A 21,808-nucleotide genomic window follows, 5' to 3' on the forward strand; every position below is an offset into this window, starting at 1 on the left:
ATATTTCTTCTTTTTAATTCATTATAATGTGGTGTCTGTGTAGGACCTCATGCTCAGGAGTTGGTAGTAAAGACTTTTTTGATTTGTGCTTGCCTGGCTATATTCCAAGGACACCACCTTGCCAAATGCCAAAATGTTCTTAGATATTCTTAAATGTTCTTAGGTTAGCATTTATGTGCTAACATTTTTTTCATTACTATTGTTTGAAAGAAGCATGATGGTATTTTTAATGTTGAATTCACCATACTGGTTTCACCACCATTGAGAAAAATGATTAACTGTGAACTAATCCTATACACGTCTGTTGGTTGTAATTAAATGGAGCTGTTTCTGAATTTATATATTCATAGAAAATAATGTTTCCTATTGTTTTATAAATAGGTATGACTCTATTTTTTATTTATTTATTTAATTTTTTGTTGTTGCACCGCATTAGTTCTTAACATGGCAAAATAAATGGCACAATATTTCAGAAATCATTTTATTAGAAGTAGATTCACAACATTTATAAAGCTTAAGGAACTCATACTATAGGGCCAGCATTATGTATGCATAAAAAAATCATTTGAAACCAGCAATCAGTTTGATGATTCTGCTATGAAAAATGAAGCTATTCCACTGGTTCCCAAGATATAACAGTATGCCCTACACACTCTCTCAATTTTTTCCTCCAGCACAAAGATAAGATATAGCAAGAAAACATGTAAATGAAATGGCATTGTGTATCCGGTCAACAAAGTCCAAAGAACATATAAATAAATAAGAGAGAGAGAGAGAGAAGAAACTGTCAGCCATATCAGAGTGAACTCTGAACTTGTTTAAACAAGGAAGAGGGATGAAGGGAGGGGGAGAGAGAGAGAGAGAGAGAGAGAGAGAGAGAGAGAGAGAGAGAGAGAGGTGTGACTTAGGGTGGCTTAAACAGGTTCCTAGCCTGTGGCCAGGGAGAGCGTTTCAGGTTTTTTTTTTTTTCTTTCCAACATTTGCATGTGAAAACTTGTAATCCCCACCCGTCCCGGCTTCCCAGCCCTTCTCATGTTGTGATGTCTTCGGTTCTTTTCTGTTTGTTACTTTGCCTTCCTTCTTCTTTGCTTTTCAACACACTTTTATAATCTCTCTGAAAAACCCTGGATAAGAATGCACTGCCAACGCGCTGGAAGATTTCCCCTTAATTGACAGTTCAAGTAAGTTGTATTAGAAAATATATGTCGATATACACGCTTTTTCAGGAGGGGAATAATCAATGGGATGTTTGAGGCGGGCTCTGACTGGTAACTGGGTGACAGATGAGCAGATTTCAGTGCTTATACATAAACTTAACATTTGATTTTTCTTTGTGAAAAAGGGGCTTCCATAGGCTTTCATATTAGATAATTAGATACTGCTGTGGATATTTTTATCATGTCACTTCCTTCAGAAACAGATTTTGGAATCACCACATAATGTTAATAAAATGTATAAAAATGAATATGATAAAGATTTTTACCAATGGAAGATATGTATTTAGTTACGTCTACAAATTTGTGCTTGTAACACATTGTGTACTTCCATTATTTGTGTAACTTGTAGTATTCCGTTTTTCCAAACTATGCAACTACCCTTTATTCAGCAGCAGATGTAACACACCTTACATTTCCCATATTTCTCTAGGACCTCATTCCATAACTGTTTTCGAGAGAAAATACATACTTTCACATACTGTTGCTGACATATTGTTATTATGCTTCATGCTTTTGTCTTTTGTTTAATGCTTTAAAATTGAAAGTAGTTGGCAAGCAGTTTCATGTTAATGTGTGTCAGCTCAGACCTCATTTACTGAGGAGCTTCTAGCATTTATCTTCCATCTACTCCTCATGTTGATGTTTTGACACCATAATGTTGTGTAAGGACTGGCGTCCCCTCCAGGGTGTATTCCCGCCTTGCGCCCAATGATTGGATAAGCGGTTACAGATAATGGATGGATGGATGTTGTGTACCCATGATCCCATCAAGAAAATAAACGGCAGACAACAATGTTGCTCACTTCCAAATGTGTTTACTGTCACATTATCTTACGTCCAGTTTAGGCAAGTTAGCAGACAATTTAAACAATTTAATTAAAACTAACTTATTCTGGGACATTGCCAGTGTTATATAAAAAATTTGCATTTCTACATACACTATATATATATAATTTTTAAAGTGTATTAACAGCATCTACTCCTTTAGGAAGCCATTTTGGAACATCTTATGTGGGCATTTGTTTGTATCCAACAACATTAACATTGATGAGGTCAGATACTGATATTTAGTGATTAGTTCTGGATCACAAACACTATTCCAACTCATTCTAAAATATTAAAAGGTGCTTCAGCATGTCAGAGAACACTGTGCTGCTGCTACATAACCCAAAGCTGGGGCGTTTTATACACTCTTATGCAAAAACTTGGCAAAAGATTCATGTGCAGCAGATCACATTCTATCAGCAATGCTTATATGGCAATTAGACAAACTCTGCATGTGCTACCGAATAGCTGTATCAGCAGTGAGTAGCTGGATTCACTTATTAGTGTTCACAAATGTTGTACGGAAAATGTATGTATTGGGACTATTTGACACAAACCAGCCATCATTTTCAAGCTGATTTTTTATGTTACTACACACATTATTCATTTTATCAGCTCAAGCGACCATAGAGGAGTACTTTGTGTTCTATAATTACAGACTGTAATCCATCTGTTGCTCTGAATACTATGTTACCCATATTTCACCCTATTCTTCAATTATCAGGACCACCACAAAGCAGGTATGATTTGGGTGGTGGATCATCCTCAATGCTGCAATGACACTAACTATTTGGCGGTGTGTCCGTGTGTGTTGATCTGGTACAATAACTACAAGAATAGTCAACCATCCAAAGATATCTAGGCAAAGCATACTGTGGTCAATGGCCAGTGATCACTGATGAAGAACTAGAGGATGACTAGGATAACACAAAATATGCAGCAAGAGATGAGTCCCTGACCAAACATCTACAGGGAGGAACACAAGGCAGATGGGTCAAACAGAGTGGACAGTTAGTGGGCAGAGTGTTTAAAAACTCCAGCGACCTTGCTGTGTCTGATCCACTCAGACACTATACATATTTAGGTGTGCTAAGCAGCAAGAAGTTTGTTTTTTGTTGTTTACTGGCCACTTGCAAACAAGACTAACTTGTAAAACAGGCTTCAGTTGTTGATTCATCACAGTTGATTTATCCTCAACACATGACCATTATAAACAATAATATTTAACATTAATAATATATGACGTAGGGCGGCACGTTGGCGCAGCTGGTATTGTCTCAGTCACACAGCTCCAGGGACCTGGAGGTTGTGGGGAGTTGATGTGTTCTCCCTGTGTCCGCGTGGGTTTCCTCTGGGTGATCCGGTTTCCTCCCACAGTCCAAAAACACACATTGGTAGGTGAATTGGTGATTCAAAAGTGTCCGTAGGTGTGAGTGAATGTGTGTGTTTCCCTGTGAAGGACTGGCGCCCCCTCCAGGGTATATTCCCGCCTTGCGCCCAATGATTGCAGGTAGATTCCGATACGGTTACAGATAATTAATGAATTATATGACTTTGACTGAAGTAAGTTTTTGTGTTTTGTTTCTTTGTTTTTTTCTTTTCTTTTTTTTTGTTGTGGGACACAATTTTAATCCCAGCACTGACATCTAGGTTATGGCTTTTTAAGTGCATGTTGTCTATAATTACATGGATTCATTATTATTATTATTATTTTTATGTTTTATTTTTTTATTGACCTGTCAAATTCCAAAAATGGCAGGACCTCCTGATATACAACCTACAGAACTGCATGTTTCTCACGAAACAATCTTTTTACTGAGTCATTATTTTTGCCTGTGGACAGCCTCATTTCCTACTTTACTAGGTCATTGTCTTTAAAAGTGTGATTCACTTTAGTGGGAAGGGAGAAACAGACACATTTTCACTCTGTCAGGGTGTTTAAAGTTCAGTAAATTTATACTTAGATCTCCGAGCATCAAGGTAATAAAGAAGCTCTGAACACTCTATCAAAAACATAAGAAGGTGTCAGCAAGTCTTTATCTTTCTTTGTTTTGTTTTTTTTTTTGTAGTTTTTTTTTTTTGTAGTTTTTTTTTTTTTTTTGCAGATTTTTGTTGTTTTGCAGTTTTGTTATCATCTCTCACCACAGTTAATGAAATGAAGTCAATACCTCATCTGCTCTGGTCGATTTCAACAGAAGACAACACCTTTGCTTGTTGTCTAGTTGATAAAAAGCGTACTGCAATTGTGTTTCATATGATCCTTTTGTCTTTTTAAAGATTGTTTCTTGTTTACTAGGTGGCCAACTCTTCTGCTTGAGAGAGAAACGTCACAGCCATGCTGGAATCCAATCTATCTATACTTTCTTCATTAAAGGAGGAGTTCAAACCTGAGGATTATATCCAACCCCATTATAAAGAATCTTATCGGTTTGCCATTGACTCTCTGGTCAGTGGAGGCCAACAATTGTATCATGAATTTGTCAAAGCGGAGAAGATAGTCAGCTTTCTTTCTGAGGAGGAAATCCACTTTATCACCCAGAATGTGGAGCAGCCACCTGTTAGCATCCAGCCAGAAGTGGAGGTGGACCAACCAGTGGACGAGGAGGCCTCCACAGGGACATACTGGCCAACACACTCTGATGCCCCTCCCCCTGATCTGGAACTGGGATGGCCAGAGGTCATTTCCAACAGATTCCAGACTAACATAGACATGCTGTACCATCCTCCCAGACTAAACAGTCCCACCATCAAGGAGGTGATGAGGAAACATATTCAGGATGCTAGACAGGTAATGCTTAAATTATCACTTTATAATCCTACACTGTTAAAGGGAACCCTGTGTGCTTTAAAACAGAGTTTGTCCAATACTACTGAAATATATTACTTTTGGGCATTATTCACACAACAGGTTTAAGTGGCCCAAACCTGATTTCATTTCTGATTTTCTTTTTCTATTAACACTGAACAGATTATGCTCCTAAACTGTCCCACATGTGCAAAATTATGCTTCAGGCTCTGAGCAGACGACGTGTCTGTTTGCGTATTAAGAAACAGATTCGATTTAGGCCACTTTTACCTGCTGTGTGAAGGTAGCCTTTGTTATTAAGAGACCCTCCCTCTCCCCTATCAGTGGGAATTGTAGAAACTGAAAATAAAAGTGAAAGGTTTTTTTTTTTTTTTTAAATAAAAAGCAGCTCCACCTCCAATAATACCTCCAATAATAAGGTTCCAAATAGGCTCTGGACCCACCATAAAATTGATCAAGATCAATACATCGGTAGAATTTGACAGATGCTGTAATCCAGATTCGAAATCATGTTACAGTTGTAGCTTACTGTAGTACTTGGATTCTTAAACAGTGGATCTCGTTGGTGTAAAATAGTGTGGTTATCCAAAGTATTGAACCCTTGTCTGCCAAGAAGACAGTAATATTATCTACTAAACTACATCAACATTGGAAAAAGAATAAACAGAAGAAAGAACTGTTTGATATTACAACAAATGTGGTTTTTAATAATAAAAATATACAAATGATTTCTTGGTTCATTCTGATAAACTACAGTAAAAGTTACCCAGGGTTTTGTAGTAAAATAATTCCAAAGTAAATTTGAATGATTTGAGGATCATATAAAATGATTTCTTTTTATAAATTAAACCCTGCCCTGTTTATCAGGAAAGCGGGCCAGAAAATCCACTTTATTTCTGGCTTAAGACTTGTACGGTGACTTTACACTATTAATCTGACAGTTATTTGTGGTTGCAGTGTCTTGGTGAGCTTAGATTGTTTCTGATTGGTTTAAATTATCTGTAGGTTGTTCCCAAGCTTCATGTTGTTAGATTAAATTTCACCACAGAAGTTTATTCAGACAGTTTGTCCTATTCTTGCTTTGTTCTTGGATTGGATGTAAGCTTTGAAGGGGACATATTACACTCCATTTTTCATAAATGAACAAATATTAGGCTTTATTCATGAAAAGATAATAATAATAAAAAGTTTTCATAAAATTCTGAGGATATTTCCCCACCAATTGCTGCTCTCCAAACATGAACACATGAACATATTTATGAAGCCCCAGTATCAGTTAATGGGTAAAAAAATAAAATCACAGTCCAGTTGGCAGATGGCTGACTGTATTACTGAAAGTGCTACAGAACTAAACAACTGAAGTTACAAATTAGTTTCTTTAGTTATTCAAACTGAGAATAAAAAGTTTCAGACAAGTTAAACTCCAGCCACATACAAGCAAGTCATTTTTTCCACAAACTTCTGCAGAAGGCTTGGAGCTTCTGAATGTAAACAAACAGGAGAGAACAGTAATGACTGTTCATCAGTATATATCAGGACACATATATTGATTGTCCATATATTGAGGTTCCTTATAATACTTTACACTCATAGCTTTTGTCTACATGAATATTTCTTTAAATAGTCATCTGCATGACTCCAAAAAGCCAGTTTGGTACCTTTATTTTTAATAACGCATGTATAAACAAGATCAGCGTCGTGCCTGCACCGTTTACAGAGGATGATTTACACAATGATGTGAATGTAAAATGTGATAACAATCCTCAAAAGCAGTGATCCTCCAGATAGAAATTTATGTAGAGAACAAAGAATGGTAGTAGGAAATTATAGACCCCATTTCCAGAAAAGTTGAGACATTTTGTAAATTGCAATGAAAACAAGAATCTGTGATTTACTGTCATGAACTGACATGTCATGAACATTTAACTGACAAATGGTTTGTAAATATGAAAAAAAAAGTTTTTAATTTGATTCCTTCAACGCTAAATAAAAATGTTTTGAAGCATTAGACTACTAGTAAGTAGATATAAAAAGAGCATTAAATAAAACCTCACTACATGCAAGCATTCATAGGTCATTGCTAATAGCTGCATGCCTAAAACAGAAAATTGTTTTTAGTTCAAACTTGAAAAGCATTCATGTCTTTATAATTTATCAACCTTAATATTGTGTAGAGTAAGGCTGGACACCAATATTGAATGAGCATGACCCTTCAAGCCCACAGATGGCACTGCATAAGAAGCTATCATGCTACAGTTATAAATATAGACACTGGGACTTGGCAATACTTTAAAAGACTTTTTGTCAATTAAGAGAGTCCACCGCTGCATCAAGAAAAGCATTGTGAAATTATATTACACAAGATAAAACACACATCAATTCTATGTAAAATCTTTACTAGGTTCTCTGGGACTAAGTTCCTTTCAGAATCTCCAAAGGACAGCAGGTGAATGTGCTGTGGTTAGAGGAGTCGATGTTTGAGTTTGCTTTCATGGACAAATAATGTTAAGTTTCCTGTGTTAATGACAAAAATTAAAACTCTGTTATTGGCAATAAGTGCAAAGCCAGTATCTCTTAAGGTATGGGTGGGTGCATCAGTCACTAAGGCTTGGCTGACCTGTATATGTGAGAACTTTCTACTGAAATGAAGGCAGACGTTTTTTTCTAGAGAAATATTCTGCCATCAGTGTCTTTTCCTGGGAAGTCCTTGGCTATTTTAGCAAGAACATACTTGTCCTTATTCTGCATGTGTTACTTCATGGACAGAGAGTTTGTGCTTGATTGACCTGATCTGTCTTCTGTGGTGCATCATGAAGAGGACAATCAGGCTATGGAGACCACCTGTTGAGCAGCTGAAGTGTTGTTTTAAGTCAGAATGACCAAAATTCCACTTGTAGAACTTTAAAAATTAGTGTCCACTGTTCCCACATGATTAAGGTAATTAAAGGGAAAGGTGAAATAACAGAGTGTCCCTTTTTGGAATGTCTTGAAGATACTGATTGCTGAAAAGTAACATGAAGAAAAAAATGATTTATTAGCAGTACCTGCAAAACAAAATAATAATTACTGATTATTGATCTCAGCCATAAAATTCTATATTGGTTCATTCATAATGAGGAGGGCATCAGGATACCTTATGCATCTGGAAAGACCTAAACATTCATTCATTCATTGTCTGTAACCACTTATCCAATTCAGGGTCATGGTGGGTCACAGGGTCCAGAGACTACCCGGAATCACTGGGCACAAGTCAGGAAAACACCCTGTAGGGGGCGCCAGTCCTTCACAGGGCGACACCCATTTATACCTAGGGACACTTTTGAGTCAGCAATCCACCTACCAACATGTGTATTTGGACTGTGGGAGGAAACCAACGGAGACACTGGGAGAACACACCAAAGTCCTCACAGACAGTCAACTGGAACGGGACTTGAACCCACAAACCCCAAGGTTCCTGAAAATGCGTGACTGTGACACTACCTGCTGTGCCACTGTGCTTCCTAAGACTGTGCTGCATGGTTTCTCCTCATTGGACTCAGGGATTTTTCTTTTTTCCTAATTGTCATAAATTCAGTAAGGTTTCAGTTATGATGCCTAAGATTAATTATGATACCTAAGATTAAGATTAGATTTTTCTGCAATTTTCTTGCTACACACAGCGTTAAAATGGGATACAAATCATTAGCTATACTGATTTATCATTTTTCTTACCAAGTGCCAGACTGCTCTGTGCCATTGCCTGAAAACAAGCCGAACAAATGTTTCTACTGCATGCTGTCCTCAATGCTGGGCACTGCGTGTAGCAAGCACTTTATTTTTCAGCTGTAACTTTCACCTACAGCGGCAAGTGCACTGGTCTCAGCTCTACAATCAAAAGCATATATTCACTGTTTTCTTCACAGTCTGTAACTTCAAATACACTGAACTTTTGGGAAATGTTGGGAAAAGCTGCTGAGTGTTTCTCATTTCTTTTCAAAGATAAAAGTGAGACAATGAAAGGAGACAGCAGAAGCTGATATGAGGTCATTAACCAAGAGATGCTGCTGCTGAACTTTTGTCTGTAAAAGGCACCCCAAGTTACTTTTGTTTAAGCTTCTACAACAGTTGACACTTTAAAAAAAGTTCTGGCATTTATTGCTGTAGTAAAAGAAAAACACACATTCATATTGTCCATCACTACCTTCTATGATCTTTTTCAAAACCTCACCCAGAAACAGGCCCTTACTGAGGTTACAATTTTTAATGTCTCTACTGTATATTTCCGAGCAACATTTTTCAGTTCTGGACTCCCACAGCATCACAGTTTATTTGCTCAAATTATACAGTATACAATGGCCAAATGTTGGTGGACAACTGCCTGTCCAACTTTTTTTTGAGGTCAGAGACATTAATATAGCTTTTGACTTTATTTGCTACAGTAACATCTACTCTTCTGACATTTTGTACTAGATTTTGGAGCATTGCTGTGAGAATCTGATGCATTTACTCATTAGTGAGGTCAAGAACATTAGTGAGGTCAAGTACTAATTTACGATAATCAGGTATGGATCACAAGCACCATTCCAGTGAATCTCAAAGAGATTGGATGGTGCTCAGTCACTACAGATAATACAGTTCCACTGCTTCACAGCCCAAAGCTGGGACTCTCTAGCCCCGGGGTTTTCAGCCATTTTTGACATGCCACTCTAACCCTGCCCCCACACCCTGTCTACTGCAAGTCTGCACCCCACACCTCACCCCCGGCACCATCTCCACAAACATTCCATGAATTGGTCTTTATAGTTTGTTTTTAATATTAAAATACTGAAGACTATTTTATATTTTCTGTCTCAATTGCAATAAAATGAAATAAAAACACCAGGGTATCATTCAGAAGGTTCTTAAAATATTTAAGGCGTTGTTTTTGCCTCTTCTGCCCTGTTTGCACAATAAAACAAACACACATATTAAACTCAGCATATTAAAGCCAGCGTGCCTGGATAAGCCCGGCATTCATGGGCAGCAAGCCACTTTTGCTGCTGTCACATGTCACTAACCCGCAGCAATGACTGTTAGCCATTTTTCATTTTCATCTAATTTGGAACCATTATGCACTTTTCCACTAATATGAATACATTTCTGACCCAGGAAAGTTTTTTCCCAGCTCAAACCAAAGATTAGTAGGTTCTTCAATGCAAACTGTGATGATGTCTATGGGCCGTCCATGGTCCATGGCTGGCTAGAAATCCAGAAAAAGAATAGAGCCTCGAAAAAAGGAGGGGACCATGTGCAATGTGTAATATTGTACTCAAGAGTGTTCTGGTTAAAAGACCATAGAACCAAAACCATTTTAATTATTATTTTTTTTAATAGGCAATAAATAACATGAAAATGCTTCATATGTGTGGTTTCTGGGGCTGCGGTTAGTGCGAAGACCATACTCTGAAATACTCCAAATTCTAACAGACAGAACTTGCCATTGTTTCCACATGTGTATCATAAATCACTTTGATCTGAACATGATGTAAACAGTGGATAAACTATGGCTCTGTCCTGACTCTATCCACCCTACAGGTTGAAAGTGTCTGCTCTAGCCATATTTGGAATTGATCATGGTGACCATTTCTGTCCTTTATGTATTATTCCGTGTTTTTCTATGGTGCTTATAAGTTGTCCATGCACATAATGTATTCACTGTAAGGAGTATTTACAAATGTATTTCAGCTCCAACCAAGCTGGATTAGCTGCACAGAAATAGCCTTGTTACTACTGAAAGGATGTTAATATCCAGTAAGTGTTTGCCACTCCCACTGTGAGCCAAAATAAAATAATTTTATTTCCCAACTGTGATAAAAACCTAAGCAAATTGCTTTGAATGGATCGAGTATGCAGAGTTTTGCAAACAGCACCATGCACTCAGTCATTTCCTTTAGTGCTACAGGACCATGCTATGTTGTTGTGAAATCCACAGGCGTGGACTCCACTGAGCATGTGGGAGGTTTGTCCAGTTCTTTTTTTTCCTCACTTTTTCACTGCAGCGGAAGCCTGCAGTGAACAAGGCTAAATATTGCAGATAGGGTGGATTTGATTTAGCTGGCCTTCTGATTCATGAAAATCATTCTGATACACACTACACCACTGAAATATATACACTACATAGCCAAATGTTGACACTTGCTCAGCAGTGTTCCTCTGGAGTGATGGAAAAAAATCTAATACCATTTAGATGAGTTGGAAACTGATGTTTATCAATGAATGCCATCCAATCACCACAGACATGTTCTTATACATAGTATCTAAGAGTAGATTTTGTTACTGCAGTAACATAACTGTTAGTATCCTACATTCCAAAAGTACTTTAGCAGGTGACCATTAACTTTTGGCAATTATGGAGAAATTCAGACCAGTGTATCTCTATCCATAAACTATTATTAATTTTTTTTATTTTTTATTTTTTTTTCAGAAGAAACAGACAATAGTGTATTACAGACATGCATACTAAACATTCTGGGGACCATGACACAACACTTTAAATAGAGATTGCTGAACACTGAATAAAGAATTTTGCTGTGGGGTTTTCACTGCATTTAGCCACAAGAGCATTAGAGAGATGAGGTTGCAGCTGTTGTCACAACACAGAGTAGCCACCATATCGGGGACTTACTCATTACTCAAACATAAAACTTAAATAGAAACTATGATATTTAAATAGATTTTATTGTTTCTGTCAACACATGTAGATATTAAAATGAAAGAAATATAAGTATAGATCCCTGATCCATCTATCCGCGTAACGTTTGTAAGTAGGGCTTTCTGTTCATCTGTGAGGAGTTAGGGCTTCGTCCAAAATTAGCACCATACTCCCTATATAGTGCACATCACAGATAAGACAAATGAATATATGGCTTGTGTCTGTTGTCTCTTACACATTATAACAAAACACAAGCGAAACAAGTCGATCACTGAAGATTGTATATGATGTGTATGAATAACTCACTCAGATTTGGGCAGAGGAGCAGAGAAATGCATTATAGAGGTGCTAACGGTTTTCTATTAGATTCTATGACAAAAATGCTAATGTGGCTAACAGATTTTAACAGTCTTTTCTCCTTATTATATTACACAGTTTGATAATTTAACCCCCATGACACAGAACGAAGTGGGTTTCTGTGCTTCACGGTGTTGTAAAACTCTTTGTTGCAGGGAGAGGAGCTGCATATGACAAATTTATCAATTTTTCCACATTTGTGCTATGCTCTAAAACCAGACATCTGGGTTCCTAATAAGGTGCCCACGCCAAAAAATGCAACCCATGAAGAGGCACCATTGCTGGATGATAGTTATGTATCACAGACAGTACTCCAACTTGTGCCAAAATAGTTTCATCCCTGCAGAGAACACAGTGCTACTGCTCCACAATGCTAGAAGGCTTTATACCCTTCCAGCTGATGCCTGGCATTGGGCCTGTGTCTGTATCCACAGTGGATTAGGTCATGTGGCAAGACAGAAACACCTGTGGATTTTTCAGATCTGAACAAAAAATTATTTTTTCTGTTTTTTTTTTTTCCTTAAAGATGAATAATTTGTATATTTTTCCACTGGTTTGTGTTCTTTATTTATTTATTTATTTATTTATTTATTTATTTATTTATTTATTTTATTAACTAAAGTTCACTTTCAGTTACCTATTGGCCATAACATTTAAAGCAACTGTCTAATATTACAAAAGTCAACCTTGAGCCACCAGTAACCATCTAATCCACCAAGACAAGGACTCCATAAGAACCCTTAAGGTGTTTTAGCACTTAGACATGAGCAACAGATCCTTTAAGTTTTTTTATTTGCAAGGTGGGCCCTCCAGGGATCTGACTTGTTTTTCCTGTACATCTCACATATTCTCCATCAGATTGAGTTCTGGGAAACTCTGGGGAACTCTTTGTAATAGTCTTCAAACTCTTCTGGGGAACTCTTTGGCATAGTCATCAAACTTCTCCTGAACTATTTTTGCAGTGTGTCAAAATGCATTAACTAACTGAAATTAGGGCACTGCCTTTAGGAAATCATTGCTATGTAGGTGTATACTTGGTCTGCAATAATGATTAGGCAGGTGGTGCCTGTCCTGAAATTAACAAACACATGGATGCCTGGAGTCAAGGTTTCCCAGTGGAATATTTCCCAGAACATCACAATGCCTTCAATGCCATTCCTCATAATTCATCCTGGTGCCTAGCCCATTTTTCCTGCTTCTTTTTCTTCTTCACCAACAGACAGGACCAATTCCAAAAGAGGACCAAAATTACTTGGAATATACCTGTAAACATACAAAATATTTACTGATTGAGTAATGAGCCAATGTTTTGTCTTGTCCAGGAATATTGTCATTTTGTAAATACTAAGCTGATTTCTGATTGCAGCGATATACAGTGTTCTGTGACTTCTGAAACCAAAAGCTAGGCTTTGCTGAAATCTCTGATAGGAGCTAGTGCCCCCCTGGAGAATGATGATAAATGAGAAAGACTGGGTGATGTGATCTTACCATCTATAACCAAACAGTTTTGATTTCTCAGCCTTTAGATCAAATAAGGGGCTTTGAGCGATACCCATCTTTCAGTCTTAAGCTGAGAATATACTTCAAATGAAAATAACATTTTGAAGTGAAGTGATGTATTTTTAGAGTAAACAATGCAGTGGTTTTTGAGTGTGGATGGTGCAGTGTGCTCCGGCTATTTTCAACTTGATTTTGTTTATTCCTTTGACTGTTTGAGGCATATCTTTAGGACAATCTGAGTTCTGTGTGCTTTTGGGAATGGCCACAGTGTAGAGTCCAGTTTTAAGAACAAACTTGTCAATAAGTGATGCTTGCCCTTCTCTTTAAAATGTATACATTTCACTGCTAAACAGAAGAGCTACACTTAAGTCACATTGACACCAGAGATTACATTTATGGTGAATGAATTTGGCAGATCCCTTCTTTGTAATGTATGATGAATAGACCTTTTTTATGAGAGGCTTAACATTTTTTAGTGTATGCTTCTGTTAGAGATTGAATATGACAGGACCCAACTGTTCATATCAGGTTCTAACAACTTTTGAAATAATTTCAGGCTTTACAGCAGTCTTTGATATTCTCTTTGGGTTTCTTAAAGTCAGTCTCTGCAGTAAAAAAAAAAGAGTCAATTATGATATTTTCACAGTTTTTTAATTGTCTTAAACTGGCAGCATGCAGTCATTTAACAAGGTCAACATACTGCAAATAAAATGACTGATAAATGCAGACTTAAGACCTTTTTCTAAAGAGTTGATGATAAGGCTATAGATTTGTTAATTTATGCCTCAGTGATTGCCCAACTACTGCTACACAGAATGTGGATTTTTTGGTCTCTCAGCACGATGGTACCTAGTGCAGGCATTGGTTATTGGGATGGAACCCAGTGCAGGCTTGTTGTCCTTCAAGTCTGTTGAGCTGTCCAATGATTTTGTTCTCAAAGTTTAGTAGTTGGCTTTTATGGATTCAAAAAAGGGTCAAAAAGATTTTGAGTTGTAAAACAATACTCACAAATGTAATGGAATTTGTAACTGTGTTGGAGTAAGTACATACACATAAAATTCAAATCCACAAATGTACTGGAATGCACAAATTTTAAACATCAACAACAATAATAATAATTTAAATTCAAATGTGTAGAAACTATTTGCATTTGTAAATAAAGTGTCGTAAATGTGTGAATCAGTACCTCGCAAATGGCTTAAAATGTGCAAGAGCAAAGATTTTTAAGGTTCCAAATGTGAAGTGGAATCTTTCAATGTGGTGAAAAAAATCCATACATTCGCTATGGCAACACATCAGTGTTCTGATTGATTAAACAAATCTCGCGATCTGATTGGTCTAGTTAAAGCTTTCCTATTGGTCCATCAATTGGCTTACAAAACAGGGTCATAAATCCACAACTGCAAAAAGATATTCACACAAGCAGCAGATAAGGTGAATGTATGGATTTTTTCCACCACATTCAAAAATTCCACGTCACAATTGCAACCTTATAAAATGTTTGCTCTTGCATATTTTAAGCCATTTAGGAGGTACTGATTCACACGTTTACGACATTTTATTTACAAATGCAAATATTTTCTACACATTTGTGAATTTAAATTATTATTGTAGTTGTTGTTGTTTTAAATTTGTGCATTCTGTTACATAAATGAGTATTGTTTTACAAGCTTAAAATCTTTTTGACACTTTTTTGACTCCATAGTCTTTACATGTCTCAGACATAACATTTTCTAAGCTTGACTTTCTCAGATTTATGGAACTGTGTGATTTACAAAAGTCCTGGATAGCAGGCTGAAATGCCGATATCTAAAATTTGGAGTGGGGTGGCATGGTGGCACACAGTCCTAGATCTCAGGGTAGTGGGCTCTGATTGTGTGTGAGGAGCTCTGGTTTCTGCCTGCAGTCTGAAAGTGCACAGGTTGGTAGGTGGATTGGCTGAGGGAAATTGCCCATAGGCATGAGTGTGTGATTAGGACATTGGGCATTGTGTCCAATGTTTCTGGGTGGGCTCTAGACCCACCATGACCCTGAACTGGTTAAAATGGTTACAGAATATTAATAAATTAATGAATTAATTAATAAAGTTGGGGAGAAATAATTAATGAATATATAAAGTGTATTTCAAAAAGCCTCCAACAAGCGTGACATTACTTTTACTGAAGTGAAATGATGTAAAGCATTTTGACAGCTGATGCTTGCTGGAAAATATTTTCATATATGTTGATGTAGGTTCAATCCTGTAGAATTTCAGGTCAAAATAGAGCTGTCTTTTGAGTTCTGTATGTATTTTTACCTTCAAGGCAACATCTATGATTTTGGTGGAATGCTGTTCTGTCCTTTCGTTTACATTCAGTAGCTCCATGTCTTTTAAGGTGGAAAGGTATGTTTGGGGGGAAACAAACCGACTGTATCTGGTTGAAGTATAACTTGTATGTATGTTTTTATTCACTGTTTAAATTACCACAGGAACTCATCTGTAAATTTAGTTGTTTAATTTTGTAGCACTTTCTGAGCAGGATGATGCTTGGATTCATTGTCTAAAAAACGTCAGATGCCATTTCTCTGCCATGAGCAGAAAGAGAGGGAGAACATGCAAACAGATTGGGAAGCATCCTCAGAACTTTGTCAAGATGTTTTGTGATTAAAACCACCAATATTGCCTTTAATAACGCATGTTGGCATGTTAGTCACTTCAGTTTGATAACCATATCATCTTTGTGAGAGACACCAGTGTCTAAATTATTCATCAGTTTGGACATTCACCCAGCTCCATAATTCTCAGAATATACCATAATAAATGACTTTATCTACAAGTGCGAAAATTGTATTATAGTTGATGGAGCCTAAATGAGTCAATGATGATGAGGCCAGGTACATTCTGTCTTGTCTCTGAAGCAGTAAAAGTGGAATCCCCTGTCTCTTAGCAACGGTTCCACCCAGAATGCACTAAACAGACACAAACTCAGAGTAGAACAAAAAAAGAGGAAGAGAAAACCTTGGGTAATCCAGATTCTGTGTCCACACCCTCAGCTTTGGACAGACAGGAGTGTGGGAGCTGTCTGGGTGTGTCTGTGAAAACGCCATTCTGTCGCATGCATGCAGGTTGTTTAGGTCTTGCTGCTGGGGCGTTAACTTGAGAGCCTTTACTTTTCACCTGTGGAATGTGCCCTCTTATCACCTCCTGCTATAATCATTACAAACCCATGACTGAAAAAGGCTGGGTAACTTTCACTTAAAATATTTCACTGAAGTTGAAGACAGTTTCTGATAAGCCTCATCTCAGTTCAGTGGAGTTTACGGGGAATTCCACTCATTGTGAATGGGTCATGACGTCATACTTAAAGCTGGTATAGGTAATTTTGTAGAAACCATGATGTAAGGCATTTTTTTAAGTCCAGCCAAAAAAGTCCTACCAGTTTCATTCAACCCTGTTTCCAAAGCCACTCCCCTAAAATCATCATCTTAATAAGTCACAGAGAGAGAGAGCAGAACAATCATTCAATCATTATCCACCTACCTCACGTCTCATTCAAATGTAAGAAATATATATATATATATATATATATATATATATATATATATATATATATATATATATATGTAATGTAGTAACTCTAGAAATGAAATCTTACTACCAAGCTTAGTAAGTAACATTATTTATTTATTTATTTATATTTTTTTTTATATATTGAATTAATTGTGTTTTGTATTACAGTGATATACCATTGTATTTGAATTACATTTTATTTCTATTAACTGGTCAGGGGAATTCAGTCAACAGTCATAGGGTATTCATAAACTAAAAAAGTTTAGTAGCCATTCTGTTTTATTTATTTTATCAGGAATTACACAATAATTTCTTTAAGGCACTCCTGCAAATCCAGCCCCATATGTAGTTTCCTACAAATTATTATGGGCACTGTCAATCATAAATGTATATAAAATTACGAAATATGTTGTTTACATAACCACTTTTAATAACCTCAAAATCAGATAATGACAATGTTATGACTTCAATATGTAACAAATATTAGGAATAGCCCAACATAAGGAATAACTCTACCAAACATGGTAGTGATCATGAATGGGCTATATAGTTGGCTTCATTAGCATAACAATTCTAAAGTAAACTGAGCTCTTACCTGAGCGATTTCCATTCTCCCTATGTAAGCTGTGTACACTAAAGGGATCACAAGGTGCTTTTAGATATTCTTGGGAATTAAGTTTTTGTTTGAGAGCAGGTGAATTTTAGCCTCTTCCAATCAGCTCTGGTTTAGAAGAAAGAATAATGATACATAATGATGAAATATTGCAGTCATTGTGTAGGTTTAATGGAGACTAAAGCTTCTAGCATGAGGTATGTAATCACAGATTACCATAACTTTGTATGCGGAATGCTGCTTAGCTCAAGTTCTTTACCCTAATTCTGTACAAACCCTCTGTTCCCAGTGGTTTACAAAGTGCGGACACTGGTCTTACCTATCACAAACCTAAATCTAACTTATTACAATACAAAGGGGTATTCAAACTTTCTCCTCCAGACTCCCTCTTGCCAGTTTTCTCAGAATGATACTGAAACAAACTTGACAATATGCACACAAACACGTGTAAAAAAATCTGGTGAAATCAAACATTTTTTCAGAAATTTTACTGTGTATTACATACTGGTTAAAAAAACAGCTTCTCAACATTTTGGTATTTCATTTGACTCCAAATGTGTGCAGGACTAAGGTTAGGGTACCACTTTGCTTCCCAGTCAGTCACAGGGGCATAACTTGGCATTGATTAACAAGCTTGTTAAATAGATTAACTTATTTAAACCTAACCGATTTAATTTAACACTGAAGAAGTTTGTTGTTAAGTTTTTTTTTTTTCCTGAAGAATTCCTCCTCAATTTTGGACATAAATGTCCCTGTTATGAGCTAGCATAAATAACGCCTGTTCTAATGTAACAAAACATACATTCATTATCATTACTTTGTCTGTTATTCTAACATTTTATTAAGTGTTTATGAAGGTCTGTTACCTCATGGGGGAAAAAAAGTAAATGGTAAACTGGTAAAAAAATTCAACTGACTCTGACTGAAAGTGTTAGTTGCTGATGCATTTGGAAAGGTCTTATGGGAAATGTCATGCCTGTAGTGAACTTGCAATGCGTGTCCAATAGTTCTGCTCACTAATCCAGGATAAAACTGAATTTTTACGGATTTTAGTGGGGCACAGCAATATTTTACTGGTGCATGTTCTGTAGTAAATTGGGTCTAGTGACACTCCTGCCCACATCATTATTCCTCCTTCCCCAAACTCTAGAGGCACTATGTATTCCGGAAGGTAGAATCTGTAGCTGTAGATTTTTACAAATCCCAATAACACAATTTAAAAATCCCATTAATACTTGACAGCTTTTCAGTATTTTTAGACGCAGATAAATCAATCAGAAATGGACAAACCTTGGTTTATGCCATGGCAAATGTTCTTTTACACAGTTGGTCATTACTGAGGTATGGAAGGTCAGAGATTGGCACTGACTTATCGTGTCAACTTGTCAGTCCAGTTCTGTAAGCAAAGAAATGAAAAGTAATGGGAATTTATGTTGTCAACTCAGGCAGGTTATATTTCATTAGCTACAGTATAAATATGTAAACAACAGGTCAGTCGGAACCTTTCAAGTCTGAAAGGTTACTAAGGGCAACACAACTGTGTTTATATAAACTGGAAGAATGTCATGGTCTACAGCTGATATTCCTGACAAAGGAATAGACAATTGATATAGAACATGCTCTCATGGTAATAGCAGCTGTTAAGCAGTTTATTAAACAATTGGTAATGTCAGACTCACCTGAGGTGGTGAAGATTGTCTGTAACCACAAATTTTGTGGTTTTACAGCATAAAAGTATTTGCGATATACACATCTTTAGCCTATTACACATCTTTCAAATCATAATCGTTCACAAATCCAAAAAACCTGATGTTTTAACTATTTCAAAGCCCCCAAAACAAGTTCTAATCTATAATGTATTACACACGCAATGAGTGAGTGCAATAAAGCTGTCAAAATAGAGATGTTGTCAAAAAAGAAAAATTAAATATGTATGTGTGTGTGTGTGTGTGTGTGTGTGTGTGTGTGTGTGTGTGTGAATATATAATGTCAGAATTACTCTTTCAGCAACAGTTTCCATGCTTGTATGTGCATGTGTGTGTGGTGAAAAAACTGAAATTACATTAAATCCTAAAGACTTAATCTGGCCCCACCAAGCCCAGGGCCCTATGGGAGTTTATTTAAAATGAGGATCTTGCTGTTCCCATTAAACTGTGAGGTTATATTCAAATTAATCCTAGAATTCAATTTAAGATCATATGATGAGCATAAGATGAAAAAAAATCAAATTCATTTTCAGGTTTGCATCTCGTTCAAAGGTTTATGAATTTATACCTGGGGCGTGGAATTTTCAGCTACACAGATGAACACCAGGTGAGGCATATTTCTGCTTGTTAGGACAGTGTGTGATATATTCTTCTAATCATGTGATTGCTGGAGCTGGAAGGAGCCAGCTGGTGCTTCGGGTCGAGAGCAGAGTATGAATGCCCTTCATCATCAGTGAACTGAGCTACATTAAAACGCACCCTCTGCGGACATTGATGATCAATAGTGGAGATACTTAGTAAAATCCTTTTTTAAATAAGCATGACATGAAATGGGATGCTCTAGATCAGCTGCACAAGGGCCTAATTTGCCTCACTATACCCATTACCAAGCATTGGTTTCAGGCATATTTAGCCCTCCAACATGAGGCATTGCAGCAGTGTTTCTCTGAAGTGATTTACCACCATACCACACATTTGGGATGGGTTGGAGTCAAATTTGTGACCCAGAACTAATTACACAACATCAGTACATGATATCATTATTGTATATGTTGTTGAAGGCCATCAAATCTAGCATAAAGTCATAAAAAACTATTAAAAGCTATGGCTGCAGGAAAAATTGGGGCAACATCATAATTAATCATCTTTATTAAAAGAAATATTCTTTCATTCATTGCCTGTAGCCGCTTATTCAGTTCAGGGCCTCGGTGGGTCTGGAGCCTACCCGGAATCACCAGGCACAAAATGCACTCACACACATATACCTATGGACACTTTTGAGCAGTCAAATCCACCTACCATCATGTATTTTTGGACCATGGGAGGAAACCCGAGCACCCGGACGAAACCCACACAGACACGGGGAGAACACACAGGGATAACTCACTCACCTGAAGCCGACTCAAACCCACACCCTGCTGCGCAACATGGCCTCTCAGAAAAAAACATTTATGTGGAATAAAAATATGGAAATTAACTAAAACATAACTTTAACTGTTTCAATAACTTAGTCACATTCCTCCATTCTTTTGAAATTAGACTGGCAGAAAAGACGCTATTTGGAGCTTATCTTCATCGGTAGACTAAACGCACAGTTGCCCACAAACAGTGATGGCATCAAGTGCAACACCTGACGACACAAATCCCCACATGTCAATTTAGAAATCAATATGCAGTTTCAAATCCACCATGAGTGAACATCTGTTGTGGTATTTGGCCTCAGCAAAATAGGTCTTAGTTGTTATGCTGGGGGAATTAACGTGGTACACTTGGAAAGCTAAGCAGGTTTTTTTTTTTTTTTTTTATCTTACACAACCCTGAATAATATTGAGTTTGTACCTGACATGTTTGGTTTCAGGTTGTTTGTGTAACTGTGGGTTGTGTACCCTGTTGTGATCAGACAGTAGGTTTTTTACCATTGGAATTTCATTTTGAACTCTCAGTACTACTGAAACAGTTCCAGCATTTCTATCCAAGGCTGGAGAGACAGGTAGATTAACAGTTACATATGTAAATATGGGGAAAAACACCCTTGAGGCCTAACTGTGGCACACTGTCTAAGGTTTGACGACTATTTTAGCTTTGCTTCATGATTGAAAGTGTCAGGGTAAGGTTTAAAATCGTTAGTTGATTGCTTAAACTCTTAAATGTAAAGGTGCCAAAAAATGGGTTCCTTGTGGAGATCTGCATGACTCTAACTGCATGAGACTTGACCTGATGAGGCCTGACTGGTATGACTTAACCCACAGGGCTCTAAATTCACTTCTAATTGCTCTTGATCCCCATTGTCTCATATTAAAATATTCAGGACAGTTTCAGCAGTCTTTATAATGAGGGCCATTTTGACCTACAGCAAATTGAAAAGAGATCATTTGGCCATAAAACTGAAAAATTCTAGAGTCACACACCAATACTTGTGAATGTTCATTGGTCAGCTTTGCACAAATTATGAATGGACACACAAATCCACCAATTATGCAATGTTTAAAAAAATTTTCTATGCTGTGTTATTGCAAAGTTATTCATAAAAACATTGACAAACATCTCATTTGAGGTATGTGAGC

General features: G+C 37.0%; 1 protein-coding gene across 1 annotated transcript in view; it reads left to right on the forward strand.

The window, feature by feature from the left end:
- The first annotated feature begins 1,042 nt into the window (after nt 1-1,042).
- Nucleotides 1,043-21,808, forward strand: part of fam83b (family with sequence similarity 83 member B) — a 35,154-nt gene continuing 14,388 nt past the window's right edge. Inside the window, exons 1-2 of the mRNA XM_066679389.1 lie at nt 1,043-1,181; nt 4,339-4,830. Of these exons, the coding sequence (XP_066535486.1) occupies nt 4,378-4,830 (453 nt within the window). The 5' untranslated portion in view covers nt 1,043-1,181; nt 4,339-4,377. The remainder of the gene's footprint in view (nt 1,182-4,338; nt 4,831-21,808) is intronic.

Source organism: Hoplias malabaricus, chromosome 8, assembly GCF_029633855.1.
Source record: "Hoplias malabaricus isolate fHopMal1 chromosome 8, fHopMal1.hap1, whole genome shotgun sequence".
Classification (NCBI taxonomy): Eukaryota; Metazoa; Chordata; class Actinopteri; order Characiformes; family Erythrinidae; genus Hoplias; species Hoplias malabaricus.